The sequence below is a fragment of the Dendropsophus ebraccatus genome, chromosome 3 (assembly GCF_027789765.1).
Source record: "Dendropsophus ebraccatus isolate aDenEbr1 chromosome 3, aDenEbr1.pat, whole genome shotgun sequence".
Lineage (NCBI taxonomy): Eukaryota > Metazoa > Chordata > Amphibia > Anura > Hylidae > Dendropsophus > Dendropsophus ebraccatus.
In genome coordinates this window covers 162,697,030-162,717,892 of record NC_091456.1, presented here as the reverse complement: position 1 = coordinate 162,717,892, position 20,863 = coordinate 162,697,030, and the positions used below count along the sequence as shown (strand labels likewise).

The window sequence follows — 20,863 nt, the reverse complement described above, 5'->3', positions numbered from 1 at the left end:
AATTCCTTCTATAATGCAACAACTGTGGCTAGAGTTAAAAAAAAAAAAAAAAGTGACCCAATATTAAAGCATTAAGGGGCATTCACACGTCCGCAAAATACTATCCATGCACGGACTGTATTCTGAGGACTGGTGATCGAAGCCCATGATGCCGGGAGCTCCGAAACTGTTATTGATACAGCCATGCAGCAATGGATGCTGTTAAAGACTAAAAAACATCTCTGGTTGACTTGCTGAATCCGCAGTTTAGCTGACTTAAAAATTGTGTTGGAAAAGTTGTCTGACAACCATTATAACTAATTACACCTAATGAATGACAATGACAAAAATCTGTACGTGACATGGCTATTGTTCACAGACTTATCAGGCTTCCACACCCTATTCTTCTGAGACTATTGACACCTTTGATTTCAAGAGCCCCCTTATCGATATAATTCTGCCCTTATTGCTATGGGGCCCATTCTTTTTTTCTTTTATCTTTCTTGTCTTACCTCATCCTTCACCTCTTCCTTTTTATGCTTCCATTCTTCTTTGCCATCTCCACTTCTATGCTAAGGGCCCTATTACACCTACAGATTATCTGACAGATTTTTTTTTTAAGTCAAAGTCAGGAATGGATCTCAGTCTGGAGAAATCTCAGTCTTTTCTTTATTACTTATTCTCTGCATATAATCCATTCCTGGCTTTGGCTAAAAAAAAATCTGTCAGATAATCTGTTGGTGTTATAGGACCCTTAGCCTCCCCCCATTCTGACCACCCCTCCTTCCCCAGCAGCACAGCTTTACCAACTCTATCTGCCTCCTGTCTTTATGTTTCCTGCATCACCAGGTCCCGACAGGAAGTACCACCCACCCGTTCCGCTCACAGCCAAGATAAACTTAAAACTAGTTTCACTAGCTTGAAAATTTCGCTAACTTGTATAATCTTAAAAGGGAAACTGAATGGTCATGGAGGATGCATTGAACATGCATACCTCTTCTATTTCCATCTTGACTGAATGACAGTGCACATAGTTCAGCACTGAATCATGTTCTTCAGTCACACAATGCAGGAAAGAGTGGGGGAGGAAGGAGGCATGCATCCTGAGGCTCAACTCAGTCTTATTTTACATATCCATGAGCTGGGGCTTAGGGAGAATTTAGTGGGCCTGGCTCCATATTAGTGTTCTACTTAATCGCCAAAGGTTAAGTTCTTTCCCCCCAACTGTGCATTACTTTACGTTACCAATATGACAGGTGATAAAAGTTACTAGGTAGCGTATGATTCCAAGGTGGCCAATCCATACAGGCAGGCTGATGTTATTTTTGCACATATAAAATTATGATTATAATATTTCACTTAAAATGGAAAAATCAAGCCTCTCAGAGCATTCTACAACTACATGCTCTACAATAGTACAATAAGATAATAATATTAATGGTTGTCATCAAGTTTAGACCTTCATGTGTCTTCTCTAGTGAACTATGACAGTTCAAAGGGAAACAAAAGCCAAAAGGGGTTCCATGTAAAAGTAAAAAACGCCAATTATCTTCCATCAACAAAGCCAATTCAGGATAACCTCTCTGACACGGGAGAAGCTCAGCGCTCAGTCGAAACACTTCATGCTCATTAAACCACCACTGATCTAGTGACAAATTGCCTAAAACTATGTGAAGGCCCTCTTCATCTTGTGAAGGCTCATCAAAAAAGATTCTGCAGAGGAAATGGGTAGAAGGCAACAATTTTTTACAGCTGGGTGGACTAATACTAGGAGTAAAGCCCAAATCCTAGCATACAAATAAAAAAAAAAAAATTAAAAAAGGAGGGTAAAAAAATTGGATTTAAAAAATTTGTGTTTGTCAAAATCTAGACCAATATCTTGAACCAGGGATGTAAAACCTTTCTCAGTCTGAGGACCACCAGTCAGATGGCTGCACAATAAAATATCGTCCCATCTGAGATTAAATGGGTGTTGCAAAATAAACAAATTTAAAGGTAAAATATAGCACTATTCGCCTTGCCAAGACTTGGCCTGCTGTTTCAGACTTGGCTCCTCTGTTACTTTCCCTGATGAACATCTGAACACAATGGGGGAGACTGATTAAACTTGCGTACACCGGCAGTATCCACTGGTCGCCCGATGGGCAGGCTGGGTGGGCACGGCAAGGTGGGGAGGAGGTGTGCCAGATTTACCATGATTTACGCCCGCTCTTAGGTGTAAATCATGGCAGAAACTTACACCTGCTCAAGAGCAGGTGTAGATTTTTGCGCCAGTTGTACGGCAGGTGAAGGGCAGGCTGATTTTACTAACAGGTGGGGCATGGCCTTACTTACGACTGCATTAGAAGACTGTTTTGAAATTTTGTAATTTTAAAAAAAAATTATGCGTCAAATTTTTATTTGGCACCGGAATATGTTTCTGAGGGCTTGTCATACCGGTCGCGTGTAACAATGCATTTGGAGATGGAGCTTCCCGCTCGGTCTCCAGCACTAGTCCTGTAGACAGGAGCTACGGAAAAACAAGGGGGACGGGTGCTCGGAAACCTATTTCAGCATCTAATTTCAAAACTGAAAAAAAAATGTACACAGTGCTTCACAAAAGGCTTTTTTTTCTTTTAAAAACTGCCACCACAATTTTAGGTACACTTTAGGTCACTGCGGGGAGTCTCTGTCTTATACGGTGGAAAATAATACTGCATGATGTCTTCTTTTTCCAATCAAAATGACTCATGGGAATCAACCCTGTTATAAGTTAATGGGGTCCATCAGGTGCCGCTGGCATGTGAGGCCGAAAGGTAGATGAACAGAGCATAGCGACAGCACTCCATCATCCGCCAGGGGCGGATTAACTTTACCATAGGCCCCGGGCTGTTCACCAAGTCTGGGCCCCCCCACCCCACTGTAACTATGGCAGCACTAGCGTGGGTGTTAATAGTACAGGATATTAACACCCCCAGCCCGCCCCGACCAGCAGCAATCTTTTTTTCAAATCATGGTAGGACTGTAGCCAGGAGACATTACACCACTGAAATTATGTATTTTTGGGTGGCCATGGGCCCCAGGCTACCGCCCGAAACGGGCCTGTTATAATCCGCTACTGTCGCCCGCATGAAAAGGATGTGGCTGTCTTCTAATAGGGATCTTTTTGATCCACCAGAACAATGTACAAGTATCAGTGTTTGGGGAAAGCAGAATAGCATTATGAGCTGCATGTGGCCCAAAGACCAGAGATTTTGCGCCCATGATTAAAACCAAATTGTTCCATAGTTATACTCTAAAACAAATTTTATTAACAGATTTTGACAATTTTTGGACTCTCTTCGAACTTCCTATTGGCTGTACAGCAGCAAGGACATCTTGTGATTGCTCATGACATGGACCTGAAATGTTTTTGGGCCATCACTTGGAGAAGAGGAGCCAAACAATGCGGACGGTCTTATCTCCACCTGTGTATTTAGCTTTTGGCAGTGTCTAGCAGAGCTAAAAAGGCTTATCAAGGACCTTATTTTAAAGTATGTCCACATTTTCTCTCAGAAAGTGGCTCAAGAGACAAGTATTTAGTCAAAATACAGGCCTCCATGCCTATCTAAGATCAAAGCGTAACCCAATACGTAAGGCTCAGCAAAGCCATTGGTGGTACATTTCCAGACAGTTACAAATTATTTCTGAATACTTCAGCATGTCATCCTTCATTACCGCGCCTGTTACACACACGGTGGGGCGGTTTTCCTCACAAATATTTCAACCATTTCAGTGTGATGGGCTTAACAGTTTTAACCCATGTCGAACACTGGTCCAGACTCCCATTATATTATGAAAGTATATGGACTGCCACAAGTATGTAGCTACATAGACAAACTTTTTTTCTGACTTCTTTCCAATATATTTAAAATTCTTCTAAAAACAGCTGGAAATTATTTTTAAAAAATCCATTAGATTTTCCAATTCTGTCATTGTTATCATGACAGGAAACAGTAAGATTGACCAAACCAAAAATCTACGGCATTGGCCGTCGATTCATTCGGTCTCGTAAAATTCTGCTGTTCAAGTGTTACGATTCCCCAGACAAGTCTAGAATGAGAGAGTCCAGGGTCTCACTTATGGCTCCTAAAGTGACATTCCGCAACTAAATACTTTATTATTGGCGCGGCTTTCTTTATTAGCGGTTTCGACAGTCGACAAAATTGGAATCCAAAGAGTAAAGTCCAATAACTGTTTAGTATCACATTGCAGCGGAAAGATATTGAACGAAGACTCAAAGAGCAGATAAAATAACACGCAGACATCCAGAAGGTATGCACAGACCACAGCAATTTATAAGGAATCACAACACAGTTTTTACACTTATTTTAAGGATATCATCAGTTTCTTTTCTGCCATGTGCACAGAACTCTCCCAGGAGTCTGACAAGTTCTCACCGGCCTCAGGTTCTTTTAACACCATTTCCTCTGGTGTAGCAGCTTATCCAGCACAATGGCTCAGGCCGGCGTTAATAATTCCCTTGTGGTATAGCCAGATCTCTCAGCACGTGATGTGATAGCTTCCTCTCTCTGAGAGACCAGTAGCCATGTAGTGACAAGTGATATGTGCCACTCAGACCTCCAGTGTTATTGCTAGGGGTGAGACCCAAAGCAACGTGTTACAGCCCCCACATGTGACATGGATACATGTATATTATCAGGAAGGCTATACAGCCTGGAAACCCTATGGAACATACAAAGCGTATATTGCTATTGCTATTATATTATGGAAATACTTTTGTTGGTCAAAAAGCTGACGTGAGCTTGCTCACGGCCAAGAGTGTGCTACATTAATAGGCTATGAACATTGAACATACTGGGATATTAGCGCTTATCTATTATAAATTTGCGGGAATATATATTTTTTCATTCATTTTTGAAAAGAAATGATGGAAAAACAGATGCATTTGTGTGCATCCGTTTTTTCCTTTGTCTTCCACTATAAAAAAAAAAAAAAAAACATGGCTCAAAACGCATCCTTTTTTTTTAACGTACACAAAAACGTACTTGATCTTATTTTTGTGTACATTAAAAAAAAAGGATGCTTTTTTTAATAGAGGAAAACAAGGGAAAAACAAATGCACAGTTTTTTGTTTTTTTTCAAAAGCGAATGAAAAAAAAAAAAAAGGACTGCAAAAAGGTAGTATGAAGCCAGTCTAACTCATTTTACATATACCGATATATACATATGTCTGTCTCATTTTCTGCTTAGGTTACATTTTCCCCCACAAATTATCAAAATATATGCAGCTTTTATTAAAATTACATTTGAGAACAAAGTTGCACGAAGGTCTAGAGATGAGCAAATCTCAACCATACTCGGAACCCTAGTGGTTGGATGCAGCCCTAGGGAGTCTTAGAAAACATGGATACAGCCTATGGTTGGACCAGAGCATGCTCCAGATTCGCTTATCTCTAGTCAGGTCACATGACTGCCCACTGACTACAAAAGATCTGTGTTCGCCAAAGCTTTGCATGGAGTGTGACACAATGGTGATTTATATAAAACTGAACAAATCTATATACTGTACAAACAGCAGAAACGTTACAGTACCTCCAAGCTCTTTCACATTGAGAATGGCACTCTGGAATGGAACGGCTTTTATGCTAAAACCTAAAATATAAAAAGAACACAAATTAAAGAGCAGAAAAATCACATATTGGAAAATTTTATGTTCCCACTGTGCACCCTACTAGCACTTTATCATTGTGATAACATATTCATGAGCACCAGCTCCCTCTGCCCACTGATTGACAGCTGTCTGCCTATATACAGTATATATACATAGTTACGATAGACAACTGCCAATCAGTAGTCAGAGGGAGTGGCACAGCAAAAAGCCCATTCTCCCGCATATTAGAAGAACGGCTGAATAGAATGATGCAAGTAAAACACCATTCAGTACAGCAATTCTGTCACTAGTTTACCCTGCCTTTATTTAAGTCAGGATAAACTTAGAGTAACTGTGTCTCTTGTGTTGCGATTGCAGAAAGATCCGCTGATAAATCCTGCGGGTGGACAGTCCGCTTCTGACACTGCCTACGCATGGAATTCCTGGAATCGGCTGCATAAAAACACTTTTTGGATGTCATGAACTTTTTGGCCATAGAGCGAATTAACCACCCAATGAGATATTACAATTAGGTACATGTCACCACAGGGCGGTGGGCTGGTGCTCAGATCTGCTCTTTTTTTATTCAAAACAAGTAAATATTATATGTAACATATACTTGTATGCTGTGAAAAAAAATAATTTTTGAAATGTGTTGCTTTAACACAGAGCACAAATGTAAAGATACTATATTTTAAGATGATGAGATAAACTTTGTTGTTTTATGGCATCAGAGTGCTGGATCCTTTAACAATGGATAACCTACGCCTTGGCCAGCGTTGATACAATGCACCTGTAGTTGTTGGAAGATGTGCAATGTGCAACTCTCGCTTTGGCTTAACTTTTTAGGAACAAAGGGGTCCTATCACCACCGATGCCAACGTCATCTGTTGGTGGTTGTCCAGGACGGCCTCATACACCGCGAACGACGGACAATAGTCTAAAGTGTATGGGGGCCTTTACTTTCTACAGAACTGATCTAGTAGGTGAGCACTTGTTCACAGACCATCTTCGGCCATGTAATAGGGTTCTTAGGGCCCTTTAGTGCTCGTGGAAAATAGTAAACAGATGAATAATGGATCCCGGCACTCGCTCGTGTCAATGCTTCTTAGAACTTTATTTTCAACATAATTACAAACACTGCACGCGTTGCGACTCTCCAGTCATTATCAACCGCATAAAACAAAATTGTCGTAGTAACAATTTAAAGAGAATAATGTGACTCCTAATCAGATGACGTCATAACAAAACACATGAGCCATTAACTGTTACATCGCTGAACAGAAACATATACACTATGTAGACCGGCTATAATGATACTATCATGTAATAGGACAGCCAAATCTCACGTCTATAATGGCTGTAATTATCCGGTTGCCATATTTTCTTGTGCCTAAAAAGAGAAATGTAAATTAGCAAATTACAAATGAGGCAGTCAAATAGAGGAAAAAAAATATATATATATGGAAGCAGTCTGAAAAAAACGCATATTGGGTAAGTTTTTACCGCAAATGTGCTATCTCTCTATTCCAACCAAGCGGTTCTAGGGTACGCAGAGAGTGAATCCAATATGCTTCTGGAGCTGCTTAATATCACCTCGCCTACGTGGTACCCCGAGATGCTCTAATATTTGGAAACGCAACTGAGAGATTCGGTGGTTACATTTGCGGTAAAAACTTACCCAATATGCGTTTTTTCAGACTGCTTCCATATATAGATTTTTTTCTATTTGACTGCCTCATATGTAATTTGCTAATTAACATTTCTCTCCTTAGGCACAAGAAAATATGGCAACCGGATAGTTACAGCCATTATAGATGTGAGGTTTGGCTGTCCCATTACATGATAGTATCATTATAGCCGGTCTACAAAGTGTATATGTTTCTGTTCAGCGATGTAACAGTTAATGGTTCATGTGTTTTGTTATGACATTTGATTAGGAGTCACATGATTCTCTTTAAATTATTACTATGACAATTTTGTTTCTTGCTGTTGATAAAGACCGGAGGGTCGCAACGCGTGCAGTTTGTAATTATGTTGAAAATAAAGTTCTAAGAAGCATTAACACGAGCGAGTGCCGGGATCCATTATTCATCTGGTCAGTAAAGCAGCTATTACACCAATGCTTCCCTAGCAGCAGCCTGCATCATACAATGTAATGTTTTAACATACATGAGTCACTGTCACTAGAAATAACCTTTCACATACCATCAGACATGTGAAAAGTTATTGATCACAATGGGTCTCACTGCTGAGACCCGCTGTGATCAGGAGATCTAGCTGTGGAGAAAGCGTGGCAACCGTATGATCCATTCCTCGGCCATATCTCTATAGCAACTAATTCTGACAATGTCTAAAGTCCAAAGTCTATAAGGCAAGGCTACATTAAAATTATTGGCCAGTTGGGGAGTGGACTGTGCTACTGCCACACTCTCTCCTAAACACAGCGGGTCTAAGCAGTGAGACCTGCTGGGATCAATAACCTCTGATATGCCTGATGACATGTCAAAAATTATTTCTTTTAAAGGGGAATTCCAGCTAAATTTTTCTTTCAAATCAACTGGTTTCAGAAAGTTATACAAATTTGTAAATTACATCTATTTAAAAATATCAAGTTTTCCTGTCTTTATCAGCTGCTGTATGTCACACAGGAGGTGGTGTATTCTTTCCAGTCTATCACGGTGCTCTCTTCCGCCACCTCTGTCCGAGACAGGAACTGCCCAGAGCAGTAGCAAAACCCCATAGAAAACCTCTACTGCTCTGGACAGTTCCTGTCACAGACAGAGGTGGCAGTAGAGAGCACTGTGTCAGACTGAAAAGAAAACACTACTTCCTGCAAGACATACAGCAGCTGATAAGTACTTGAAGACTTTAGATTTTTAAATAGAAGTAAAATTACAAATCTACATAAACTTTCTGAAACCAGTTGATTTGAAAGAACAAGGATTTTTACCGGACTATCCCTTTAAAGCTGAAATATCTCTTAATAAAAGTGGAAAAAACCATACAACTATAGACATAGACATCTGATTTTGCACACATACTATAAATTAAACATAATAAAGAGAATAATCTACATCCCAATAAATAATACAGAGCATCTTATTACCTGTGGTAGGCACAATATTGTCTTGGCTCTCACTGCACAGTTGTGTTAAAAGACTTGTCTTCCCGGATCCTGTGAGTCCTATACAAACAATATCATATTCAGGCCGAGGAGGTGGAGGACCCTTACAACAGAGGGCTCGAAAACACTGCAAAAACAATCATAAAAGAAATGAGCAATAGTACCAGATTCATACAGCACACGTATGTCATGTCACAATGAAATCTGCCCCGAGCTTAAAATACCAGAAATATAAGCAACTGCGCTATGGGGGAAACAAGGTTGTACAAGTGCAATTTACTCACTTTACACGGTTTTTACGATTTGACAACATACTGTAAAACAATACTCCAATCACTGACTCTAAGGGGTCAGGTAATAAACTCAACAAAATAAACTGTACACAACAAGAACCATGAAAACACACTTGTATATTTTGTCTAAAAATTTAGAAAAAACAGAATATAAACTTTTTTCTTTTTTACCCATCTACCTTGATTTCGACTGTTAGTTGTAGAGACCATCTGAAACAAGCCGATCAAGCTTCTGGTGACAGCAGGATAAATGCCATTAGGGCAACAATAGACAGTCTGTCCAGTTTTAGGCATTGAGCGACCAGCCCGCACGAATGGTGAATGTATTGTTCGTGTGGCCATGGAAACATACTGCTATTTCCATAAACCCATGTAGTTTACACAGGGATACGTGTAGCCAATAGCGAGAAATTTTACTAGCAGCACAAAAGATGCAATCCACAGAGGATCGCCCATTTTCCCGTTCCTCAGCCGATTGCTGCAAATTTTACACGGGCTGATTATCATTCAAAGAAGCGTTTCTAGGAGCACTCCTTGACAATAATTGCCCCATGTAAAAGAGGCATTAGGTCCGCTGTTCCAAAGTGGCCTTTTTAGAAGCTGGTCCCATTTAGAAGTACTATGGGGGAGATTTATCAAACTGGTGTAAAGTAGAATTGTCTTGGTTGCCCCTAGCAACCAGTTTCCACCTTTCATTTTCCAAAAAATCTGTGAGGAATGAAAAAAGTGGAATCTGATTGCTGGTTGGGGCAACTAAGACAATTCTACTTTACACCTGCTGGATAAATCTCCCCTATGTTTAATATTTTATGTCTAGTAGAGAAACATACATTTTTCGATTGATGTAACAAGAAAAAAAAAATTTGAGGATATTGCTGTGGCATACTTTCTAATAATTCCCCTTAATGTATCTAGTGCTGGTGGTCACACATGCTCAGTAGCTAGGTCCCACCACCCAAATCTTCTTTAGCATAGGGTAGTGGGGAGATTCCTGCTGTTCTGTAGGTGACAGATAAGTGAGTACTAGAAACTAGAGATAAACGAACCACAACTCTGAATCCGAACGCCCTGCATTATATTACCGGTGGCTGAAGAAGTTAGATGCAGCCCTAAAGAGAGCCCTGGAAAACATGGATACAGCCATGGTCGTGTCAATGAACGGCTGCTGTGAGTTAAATTCACGCCGGCCGGTGCGGCAGTCCAGATGAACTTCACTTCGTTTGATTTGGAATGAGGGCGCAGTGGTGTGTGCCCGCATTCCAAATCACCATAGCAGACAATGTAAAGTGCATCCGGAGTCGAACTTTACATTGTCTGCACTGTCAGTTTTGTGTGGCCGCTATTCAATAAATAGCTGCTAAACAAAACTGACATGTCAGTTTTCTATGCAGCCACATGGAATCCTAGCCGGAGTGTATACACTCCGGACGGGATTTCATAGGGCACAACGTTATTTTAATTTTAATAAATAGTGACCGGTGTTGCTACTGCCGCTATTTATTGAAAATTTACATTGTAAGAACTTAGCCTATGATTGTATTTGTGTTCTTCAGGCAGCCTTAGGGCTGCATCCAACTTCTTTAGGCGCCGATTATGAAATGCAGAATGTTCAGAGTCAAGTTTTCTTTTTTATTTAAGGGACATATTGTGGGGGTCATAATACGCTAAAATATGCATGTATTATAGCGGCCCAAAACCAGCCTTTTGTAGAGTAGCCTTTACCTAAGACTGATCTCATTGGTCTCTAAAATTCCCATCACCTCTGCTTTAGAGTCATCTACAAAGAGCCCTGACTAGAATGGCTGGAACCCACCACTTCTGTGGAATGTGTCCGAGCCTGCAGAGAAGTCATTAGGATTTGTTCTGCTGATGTAGGTTTTCTGCGCTGAATGAGGCCCTATAATGCTTAACACACATGTTAGAAGTGTAGAGCTTTTCCTAACATTCATCTACTACTGAGAGACAAGTGGGAACTGTATAATACACACAACAAGCTGAAGTTCATTGGATCAGGCTGGCGTCCTTTTATTGGTTTTCGGGGATGCATAATCCATTTGTGATCACAGTCAGCTTGACGCAAGGAGGTAAAAGTTTGATAGGAATGGAGCGAGGAAGAAATAGTCAGCCCTGCCAGCTAATTTTATAGCTCTCATGAACCTCTGTGTTATGCAGCATCACACCTGTAACGTGGCTGAAAATATTAAACGTTCCTCTACAGTAAATCCAGTCAGAAATGTGAACGTGGAGAGCTGCGGTGGAACAAGACAGATATAAACACGAGATGAAGTTCAGAAAATCTTTGGAATTGTAGGTTTCCTGGGGAAAGATTTCCCTCGATACCTAATTTGGAGTATTCTGCTAAATTCTATAAATCTAAAGGGAGTCTTCTTGAGATAATTTCCCACAAAAAAACCAAAGGCGTTCCGGCAAACGCAACTCAAGTCCGAGCATTTGGCATTTGAATACTGGGGGCTGAAGAAGTTGGATGCAGCCCTAGGGAGTCCAGAAAACACATGGATACAGCCTATGGCCGTATCCATGTATTCCCAGACTCCCTAGGGCTGCAGCCAACTTCTTCAGCCACCAGTATTCAAATGCTGGTCTAGAACCTGTGGTTTTCTGGCTGTTGCCAAACTACAACTTCCATTAGGACTTTTTTTTTATTCCAAACAAATACATTGACAGTTGCAGGCTAGAAGTGGCTGCCAATTCATACTGGGAGCTGTCATTATGCAACAGATGGAGAGTCGTACTTTAGAGAAGACTTTCTCAAAAAAAAAAAAAATAATTGCTAACCTAAAAATTTATCGTAATAGAAGACAGGACTTGATCAAGGTAGAAAAGGATATTAATGGGTTGTCCCTTTAAAACTGAAGGAGTCATCAGCCAGGGTCAGCTGCAACTAGCTACAATTGGAGTACGACATATCAACTAGTCAGATCAATGACGCACTAGGTTAGAGGGTCCATTCACTTTATACCTAAGTCAACCAAACTAACCAACTTTAGCGGGTTCTGCAGTGTAGTACAAAGTGTAGGGTGGTAAAGTAGATAAACAAAAGCTGAGGGCACTCACCGAATCGCTGCTATACTTCTTTATTTTAACACGGATAAAACCTTTCGTTGATACACATCATGGGATGGCAGACACCACAATCCTACATGTACAACCCACACATACAATTGTGGCGTCTGCCGTTCCATGATGGGTATCAACGAAAGGTTTTATCCGTGTTGAAATAAAGAAGTATTGCAATGACCCGGTGAGTGCCCTCAGTTGTTGTTTATCTACTTTACCAGGATTAAGAGGTGCACCGCGGTGCGATTTGATTGCGAGTCCATACTGGATCCAAGATCCAATAAAGGGTTGTATGGGAGTAGTGCCGGTGAATATTCTAAATTGTTGCGATTGCCAAAGTGTAGGGTGGTCACCAGACTTTGCACCAAAAATGATGTTGGTGGAGAGAGATGAGTTGGGTTTTTACCACCTGACTCTTTTATTCTGGGAAGGGATAAGCCAGCGTTGGAGCTGTCTGGCAGAAGCTTATCCCTCCCCATAGAGGGTGGCTAGCTTTATAGAGTCTCTACTGCATGGTCTATGGAGATTATCTCCAGCAGCGAGCCAGGGAATGAAGCACTTAAGTGAGCAATAATCCTGGTTATATGTAGCAATCAGTGGAGGTCTAAACACCAAAAACTCTTGACATTTGTGACATAACTAGAGATGAGCGAACCCCGAGCATGCTCGAGTCCAACCGAACCCGATCATTCGCCATTTGATTAGCAGTGGCTACTGAACTTGGATAAAGCTGTAAGGTTGTCTGGAAAACATGGATACAGCCAATGACTAGATCCATGTTTTCCACATTGTGAACAGGTACTAAAGAGAAAATGAAGCCGCGGCAACTCACCAGTCTGCAGAAAGATTTTTCTTCTTTATTGTAGGTACATAATAGTACAAGAAGACATCACAGAGGGGGGGGGGATGGGGGGTGGACGGTCACACAGGCATGTGTAAGGTAGCGACGATCTTTTCGTGTGAGCTAGTCACACTTCATCTGGCTAACACAGCCAGCTCTGCAGTGACCCTCCATACTAGTAGGCGTGTTGGTCAGGTGGCTGGCTGGTCACATGGTACAAAACACACAGGTGAATTAAAACCTTGTTAAAAACAATTCATGCAAAATTTAGAGAAAAGCGTGAAATTCATTGCGGTCATTGAGACCAAGAGGACCTGTGGCAGAGAAATAAGAAATTAAAGCAGACTCTCGTTGTAATAATAATGTATGCCGGTCGCCCCCATCTTTCAAAGGATTAACTATTTGGAATCCAGCAAATTTTAACACATTAGGATTGCTATTATGTATCTCTCTTATGTGGCTTATCAGCCTAGGGGCTCCACGGCCGGTGCGTATAGAGTTGCAATGTTCTCAAAACCATACGTATAGGGGGCGTATTGTATTGTTTTACCAATATAGTAAAACCCACATGGGCAAAAAATTATATACACTAAGTAAGAAGATTTACAAGTAATTAATTGGCGTACTGACCATATTTTACCTCCTAGTTTAACGGTATCCAGCATGGCATTTTGTGGGCAGAAGGAACAATGCAAACAACGTTTATTGCCAGGGGAACAAGTTAACCATGAATTATTGTATTTATTAGTACTATAATTTCTCGTAGATTTTAATTGATCATCTACTGTTCTATTTCTTTGGAACGTAATGACAGGTTTATTAATAGCAGCCTCTTTTAAGAGGGGGTCGTCTTCTATGATATACCAAAATTTATGAATAGCTTTTTTTTAAATTTGATTACATGGGGTGTTATTAAATGAAAAATAAAGTCTTTTATTGTTGTTATTTTGTTTTTTCTCTTTATTTTTGCTATTTTTGAGGAGGTTGACTCTAGGAATAAGACTAGCTTTTTCTTTGGCAGCAGAAAGTATAGAATCCGGGTACCCTCGTTCTCTCAATCTTTGCAATAATTCATCTGCTTGTAAGTTGTAAGTAGTAAGATCACTATTATTTCTTTTTAAGCGTAAAAGTTGACTAAAAGGAATACTTTCTTTTACCTTATCAGGATGTGAACTGCTAAAATGTAGCAAGGAATTACTAGCAGTGGGTTTACGAAACCCTTTTGTCACAATAGTGTCATTTGAGATGTCTAGAGATACGTCCAGGAAATCAAGATGGCTGCCGCCAAAAACACCAGTGAATAACATATTCTTAGTATTGATAGTGTTCAGGTGGTCGATCAGGCCATGGAACTCCGTCTCGTTGCCATCCCAAATAATCAGAACGTCATCCATATACCTAAAAAAGTATTTAATAAATTTAATATATGGATTTGATAAAGAAAAAATAAATTGACGTTCAAAAATGGCCAAAAAAATATTGGCAAAAGTGCACGAGACCAGAGTCCCCATGGCTGTCCCGACCAGCTGCTTATACCAGGTACCTTCGAACTTAAAATTATTATTGGATAGAATAAATCGTAGAGAATCACAAATAAAGGAACTGAACTCTTGAGACTTATTAGTCATAGATAGAAATTCATTAACTGCTTCTATACCAGCTGTATGGGGGATTCTCGTATATAAACTCTCTATATCGAGAGACACCAGATGGTACGAAGGTAACCACTGAATATCGGACAGGGCATTAAGCAGGTCTTTAGTATCTTGCAAATATGTGGGAATAGTGGGTAACAATGGTCTCAGCAACCAGTCTATGTATTTAGAGATGGATTCAGTCACTGAGCCGATCCCGGCCACAATGGGGTGGCCCGGGGGTCGGCTCAGTGACTTATGGATTTTCGGGAGAATATACCATCTAGCATGTTTTGGAAATTTAGGTATAAGCTTTGCTGCTGTTTTTTCAGATAGAACATCTTTTTCAACATAGGTCCTAAGGAGGGTACGTAAGTTGTTTAGGGTTTTAGAGGTAGGGTCACTAGAGAGTGGTAAATAAGTATTAGTGTCACTAAGCTGTCTAAGAGATTCTTCTCTACTGTAAACAGCTGACATCACTACTGTACTGCCACCTTTGTCAGCACGAACTATTTGAAGGTCCCTTCTATTCTTCAACCATTTTAAGGCTCTTCTCTCTCCCCCGGTCAAATTTTGCTGGCAGCTGGGATAAATAAGAGCCCTGACTTCATTGAGCACTGATTTAGTGAAGGTTTCAATAGAACCGCCTGGTTCCTTCGGGGGGTTAAATGTAGAAGGGTTTCCACCCCTGAATTCCTGAATTGTGTCAGACATATTGGTATAGACCTCATTAGCTTCCGCAAAATCAAGAAGCATTTCTATACCCTCCATGTCACGGTCATCTAGGTCTCCAGAAAGTCTGAAGCCCAGAGGACCTATGGAACTGGGGATTTCGCCCTCTTTTTTCTGATTGATGTTACCAGAACGATTATAAAAAAAAACTTAAATAGATTTTTCTGGCTGCTTTATATATGTCCACTTCACATTTTGTAAAGGAAAAATTTTCTGGAAGACCAAAATTAAGTCCTTTTGATAACAGTGAATAACAATCTTCATCCAAGGTAACATCTGAAATATTCACCACATTAGTGGTAGTAGTTATTGGCGCCAAGACACTTGCTTCCTCTTCGTGTACTGTCTTTTCTTTTCTCCTTTTTTTGCCTCTTCCCCTCCTGATCTTCCTTCTAAAGGGGCAGTGGCACTGTTCACATTAGAATTTCTTGCACCTTCGTCTGATTGGGAACTCTCTGACTCTGTGGTCCAGAAGTCAGTAGGGGTACTCTTAGATGCTGGTTTCTTTTTTCTATATTGTTTTTTATTATTCCAGGAGAAAACTCTTCCGTGATCATAATCATTTTTATCACGTAAAAATGTATCTTTCTTTTTTTCTTTCACTTCTTTTTGGATGGCGACCAGGCGTTTTTCCAGTTTTTTGTTGAAAATTGAGAATAGTCCATCTGTCAGTCTAGATTTTAGTTCTCTCTTGGCTTTAGCCAATTCCATGGTGACTTCTTCATATTCTTTTTTATTTCTTTCTAGCACCAATAGCATTAAACGCATGGCATGATCTTTATGTGCCTGTTCCCCATTGGTCTACAAAACCATGGTCATCTTGATATAGGGATGGCATCTTATACACTCTGAGGCCTCTTGGTACTCTTTCACTATTTGCATATGACTGCAAAGATTTTAATGTCCAGAACAATCGGACTTCTTTGTCCGCTAAAGTGCTCACTTTATGTTCCAAGGATTTAACGCTTATATTTTGTAGTTCATCTCTACTATTGCATGAATCAAAATATGCCCTGGCGTCCTCCCTCCCCGTTTCTAATAACTCCTCTGTTATAGCTGGCTCTGAAGTTACGTCCATGTCGACTTGCATGATAAACTGGTATAACAAAATGTGCTCAGGCTGCAGAAATGAAGACCATTTAAATAAACAAACAAAAAAGAAAAACAGGCAGTCGGCACTTACTTTGCTTTGCACCAGTAAAAAGTCCAGAGATAGTCAGCTGTGTGAGCAATCAGCAGTGGGTGGTGCACATGTGGCGGCTAAGCAAAGCAAAACAATCTCAACAGGTACTAAAGAGAAAATGAAGCCACGGCAACTCACCAGTCTGCAGAAAGATTTTTCTTCTTTATTGTAGGTACATAATAGTACAAGAAGACATCACAGAGGGGGGGGGGGGGGGGATGGTGGGAGGACGGTCACACAGGCATGTGTAAGGTAGCGACGATCGTTTCGTGTGAGCTAGTCACACTTCATCTGGCTAACACAGCCAGCTCTGCACTGACCCTCCATACTAGTAGGCGTGTTGGTCAGGTGGCTGGCTGGTCACATGGTACAAAACACACAGGTGAATTAAAACTCTATATGCACTGGCCGTGGAGCCCCTAGGCTGATAAGCCATATAAGAGAGATACATAATAGCAATCCTAATGTGTTAAAATTTGCTGGATTGCAAATAGTTAATCCTTTGAAAGATGGGGGCGACCGGCATACATTATTATTACAACGAGAGTCTGCTTTAATTTCTTATTTCTCTGCCACAGGTCCTCTTGGTCTCAATGACCGCAATGAATTTCACACTTTTCTCTAAATTTTGCATGAATTGTTTTTGTTTTTAACAAGGTTTTAATTCACCTGTGTGTTTTGTACCATGTGAACAGCCAGCCACCTGACCAACACGCCTACTAGTATGGAGGGTCACTGCAGAGCTGGCTGTGTTAGCCAGATGAAGTGTGACTAGCTCACACGAAACGATCGTCGCTACCTTACACATGCCTGTGTGACCAACCACCCACCATCCCCCCCCCCCCCCCCTCTGTGATGTCTTCTTGTACTATTATGTACCTACAATGAAGAAGAAAAATCTTTCTGCAGACTGGTGAGTTGCCACGGCTTCATTTTCTCTTTAGTACCTGTTCAGATTGTTTTGCTTTGCTTAGCCGCCACATGTGCACCACCCACTGCTGATTGCTCACACAGCTGACTATCTCTGGACTTTTTACTAGTGCAAAGCAAAGTAAGTGCCGACTGCCTGTTTTTCTTTTTTGTTTGTTTATTTGTATGTTTTCCACATAGCCTTAGAGCTTTATCCAACTTCAGCAGCCACCGCTAATCAAATGCCGAACGATCGTGTTCGGATGGACTTGAGCATGCTCCAGGTTCGCTCATCTCTAGACATAACCAAAAGACTAAATCCAACAGTGCCATAATATTTTAGTCCATTAAGATATTTAGGAAACTGCCCCTATAGAGCTCTATAAAAACACGAGTCCAAAAGCATCCAGTGGTCAGCAAAATCCATAGGTTTTATTGCCTGTCCAAATACATGCAGCAGCGACATTTGGACTAGAGTTGGTCTTTATCAAGCACGCAAACTATGGTCAAAGACCAACGGTGGTCGAAACATCGCTGCGGTATAAAACCCTTCGATTTTTGCTGACCACTGGATGTTGTTGGACTCTCCAGTTCTTTTATATGCCTGTGTGACCACTTATAAATAGTAAAAGGAAGTGTCAGGGATATTTATATTTGTTTACACCAGTCGTGTTCGTGGATTTCTATGTTGTATCTCAGAAATATGGAGGAGACAAAGCTTTGAGCTATTTGAATAATCTACCTGCCACGAGTAAAGATATTGTATAACTGTACAAAACCAAAAGGCACTCATGAAACAGCATAAAACAAGACAAATGTACTGTATAATGCAATATCAACTCAGTGTAAGAAAAACTTACAAAGATTTCTACCCCCAATGACGAACCTATGTAAACCATGAAAAGTTAATTGGTGTGAAGTGTTGGGGGGGGGAGGGTAATAAAAAAGGAAATGAAAGTTACAAGATGTAAAAAAAAAAAAAAAATCTAAAAATGCTATAGTATTTTGTGCAGCTTTTAAGTGAATTTCCATCAGAAAACAATTATAGAGCGGGTTTAATGTATTCTCTTTTTTCACGGTGCTAAAACCTGACTAGACTGTTCTCACACTTGTTGCTATCTAGGTTTTAAAATATGCACGCAGACAAGTCTGTAAATGAGAACATGATCAAAGTTGTTGGGGTCAGACTTGGAAAAACAATGGTGTTAGTGCCTGTCAAAAGGTGATTCCCACTGCACAGAATTACTCAGATTACTCAATGTAGCCTGGAAAAAAAACAAAAAAAACTTTTTTTTTCCTATAAGAGCCAAAAAGAAACAAGAAATACGTTTCCGAGAGAACTTTGAATAAACTTTTTGGGGTTGTTTTTGGGACTGTTGAGAATTTTGTGTATTGATATGATTTTTCCCATTTTTCTTTACAGCAGAAATCTGTGCACATAAATCTTTATGTCATTGACAGGAAGGGGCTTGGGTAGACTATTAACATAAATCTGACAAACGCTAATTTGATGGGTGGCTGTATCTGTCTGCTGCCAGGCCCGTCTAGACAGCCTATTGAGAAATGCTGAAACACAACTGTTTGTCCCCTGTAACACCATCTGGAAACAGCAATAAGAGCCTACCCAGTGCCATTCACAAATGGGATCAAAGCACATGCTAATTCCTTCATGAAGTCCTACACACAGAAAATTCAATCTCGGCTCGCCCGGCAATTTTCTGTAGACCTTAACGAAGAAATGGCGACTTTGTAAGCACTTAGCAAAGCGTGAACTGAGAGATTGGAGAGGAAGGGGGGGGCCGTGTTATTATAAATGGATAGAACCGACCATACCTACTAGAGAACCCATAGGAACCTGCTCATCTCCGGAGTCTTAACCCATTAAAAGCCTCAAAAATTCAGACAGCCCTATTGGCATTCAGAGCACTTCATAGTTAAGTATATTTCCCTTGCTCGGTCTTCCATTAAACTGCACTCCAGCATTACATCAAAGCAGTGGGGGCCCCCTATTGAACTGCTTTACGTACAGCAAACATAAAAGTCTAGTCGAGAGGCAGGGCTTTTTCCAAACTCCCTCGATTCTTAATTTTTTTTTTGTTCAGACAGAATGAATGGCATGTCCCGTTCATTCGTATGGATGCAAAATTTAACTGTACTAAACATATAACACATGCCGTAATTCCCAATGAGAAGATACCGGTGTTACAGATTTACTAGATCTAAACAATAAAAAAAGCTTAAAACCAAATCTAAAAACACACCAACAAAATATTTTCCGATGATAAGGATTCACAAAAGGGCATTCACATGTTTCGCGATTGCGTTCCATGCACAGAAGATGTGCTACTTACCGGAATCATGTATTATTATTATTATTATTATTAAGGCCAGGAGCTCCGGAACAGTTAAAATTTTTGTGCTACTGTACTAATACATTAGGTACTACACTTTCCGTATTTACACACCCTGTGCGGAACGTGTGAATACCCTCTTAAGGACAGGATTAAAACTGACCAAATGCATAAGATACTTGTCAGCCAAATAAAAAGGTTTCTTCAGCCTGAAGAAGTAACGCAACTCAATACACCAAAGCTCCAACAAAGGGGTCTATGCCAAAGCAGACAGGTTAGTGATGGATATCCTTAGTCCGGTCCGTAGCTGTGGGTCCCCAGCTACGGCCAGGACTACACATGTGTAAATCGGGCCTCACTAATATATATTTACATAGGCTGATTATCATGTAAACAAGCGTCCCCCTTTGTAAACTGCTCATGTGCGGCCAACAGTGCTGAAGCTGATGAGCTATGTGCTGATCTGCAATACCAGATATGGACCCTAACAGTAGTAACACCATCTTGGGAAGCATATTCTTTTGTTCTAATCTTGAACGCCCCCTGTATATTCCCATGATGGTAAGTGATCGGATATCATTAGTAAGTAGCGTTGAGCGGAAAGGTCGATGTGTTTAACTTTGCAACGCTCTCCGAACCTGAATACCATAGGCTATATCCATGGACTCCTTAGGGCGGCATCTAGCTTCTGCAGCCACGGAGAGTCCAATTCTGAGCATTTGGTTGGGAGAATGTCACTGAATCCGAACAGTTTGGCTTCTCCGCTCAACACTATTAGTGAGCCATCTCTTATCGATCATTAGGTGTCCAATTGTTGTGTAACACGGTAAGGCCTATTGCTTCTTAAAGGGCTAGTCCGGCCATTTAAAACATTTTTTTACAGTGCTGGAGCTGCTTAGAACATCCTATTCTCTCCTGCTGCGTCTTCAGGTGCTCCACTGATGGCTTCCACCTCTACCTCCAAGATGGGCTCATCTTGGCAGTGACATCCTGCTCAGCCAATCACTGGCCAAAGTGCTGTCCTGCTTTGGTCAGTGATTGGCTGAGCAGGCTGTCACTGCTGAGACAAGTCCCATCTTAAAAAGTAGTGGCAGGAGCATTTAC

The 20,863-nt window shown here is 40.7% G+C and overlaps 1 protein-coding gene across 1 annotated transcript in view; it reads right to left on the bottom strand.

Annotated features, from left to right (window-relative positions):
- The window catches only part of ARL15 (ARF like GTPase 15), a 199,925-nt gene that overhangs the window by 119,689 nt on the left and 59,373 nt on the right, over positions 1 to 20,863 (bottom strand). Inside the window, exons 2-3 of the mRNA XM_069964724.1 lie at positions 8,721 to 8,865; positions 5,554 to 5,613 (exon numbers count right to left, since the gene is read on the bottom strand). Of these exons, the coding sequence (XP_069820825.1) occupies positions 5,554 to 5,613; positions 8,721 to 8,865 (205 nt within the window). The remainder of the gene's footprint in view (positions 1 to 5,553; positions 5,614 to 8,720; positions 8,866 to 20,863) is intronic.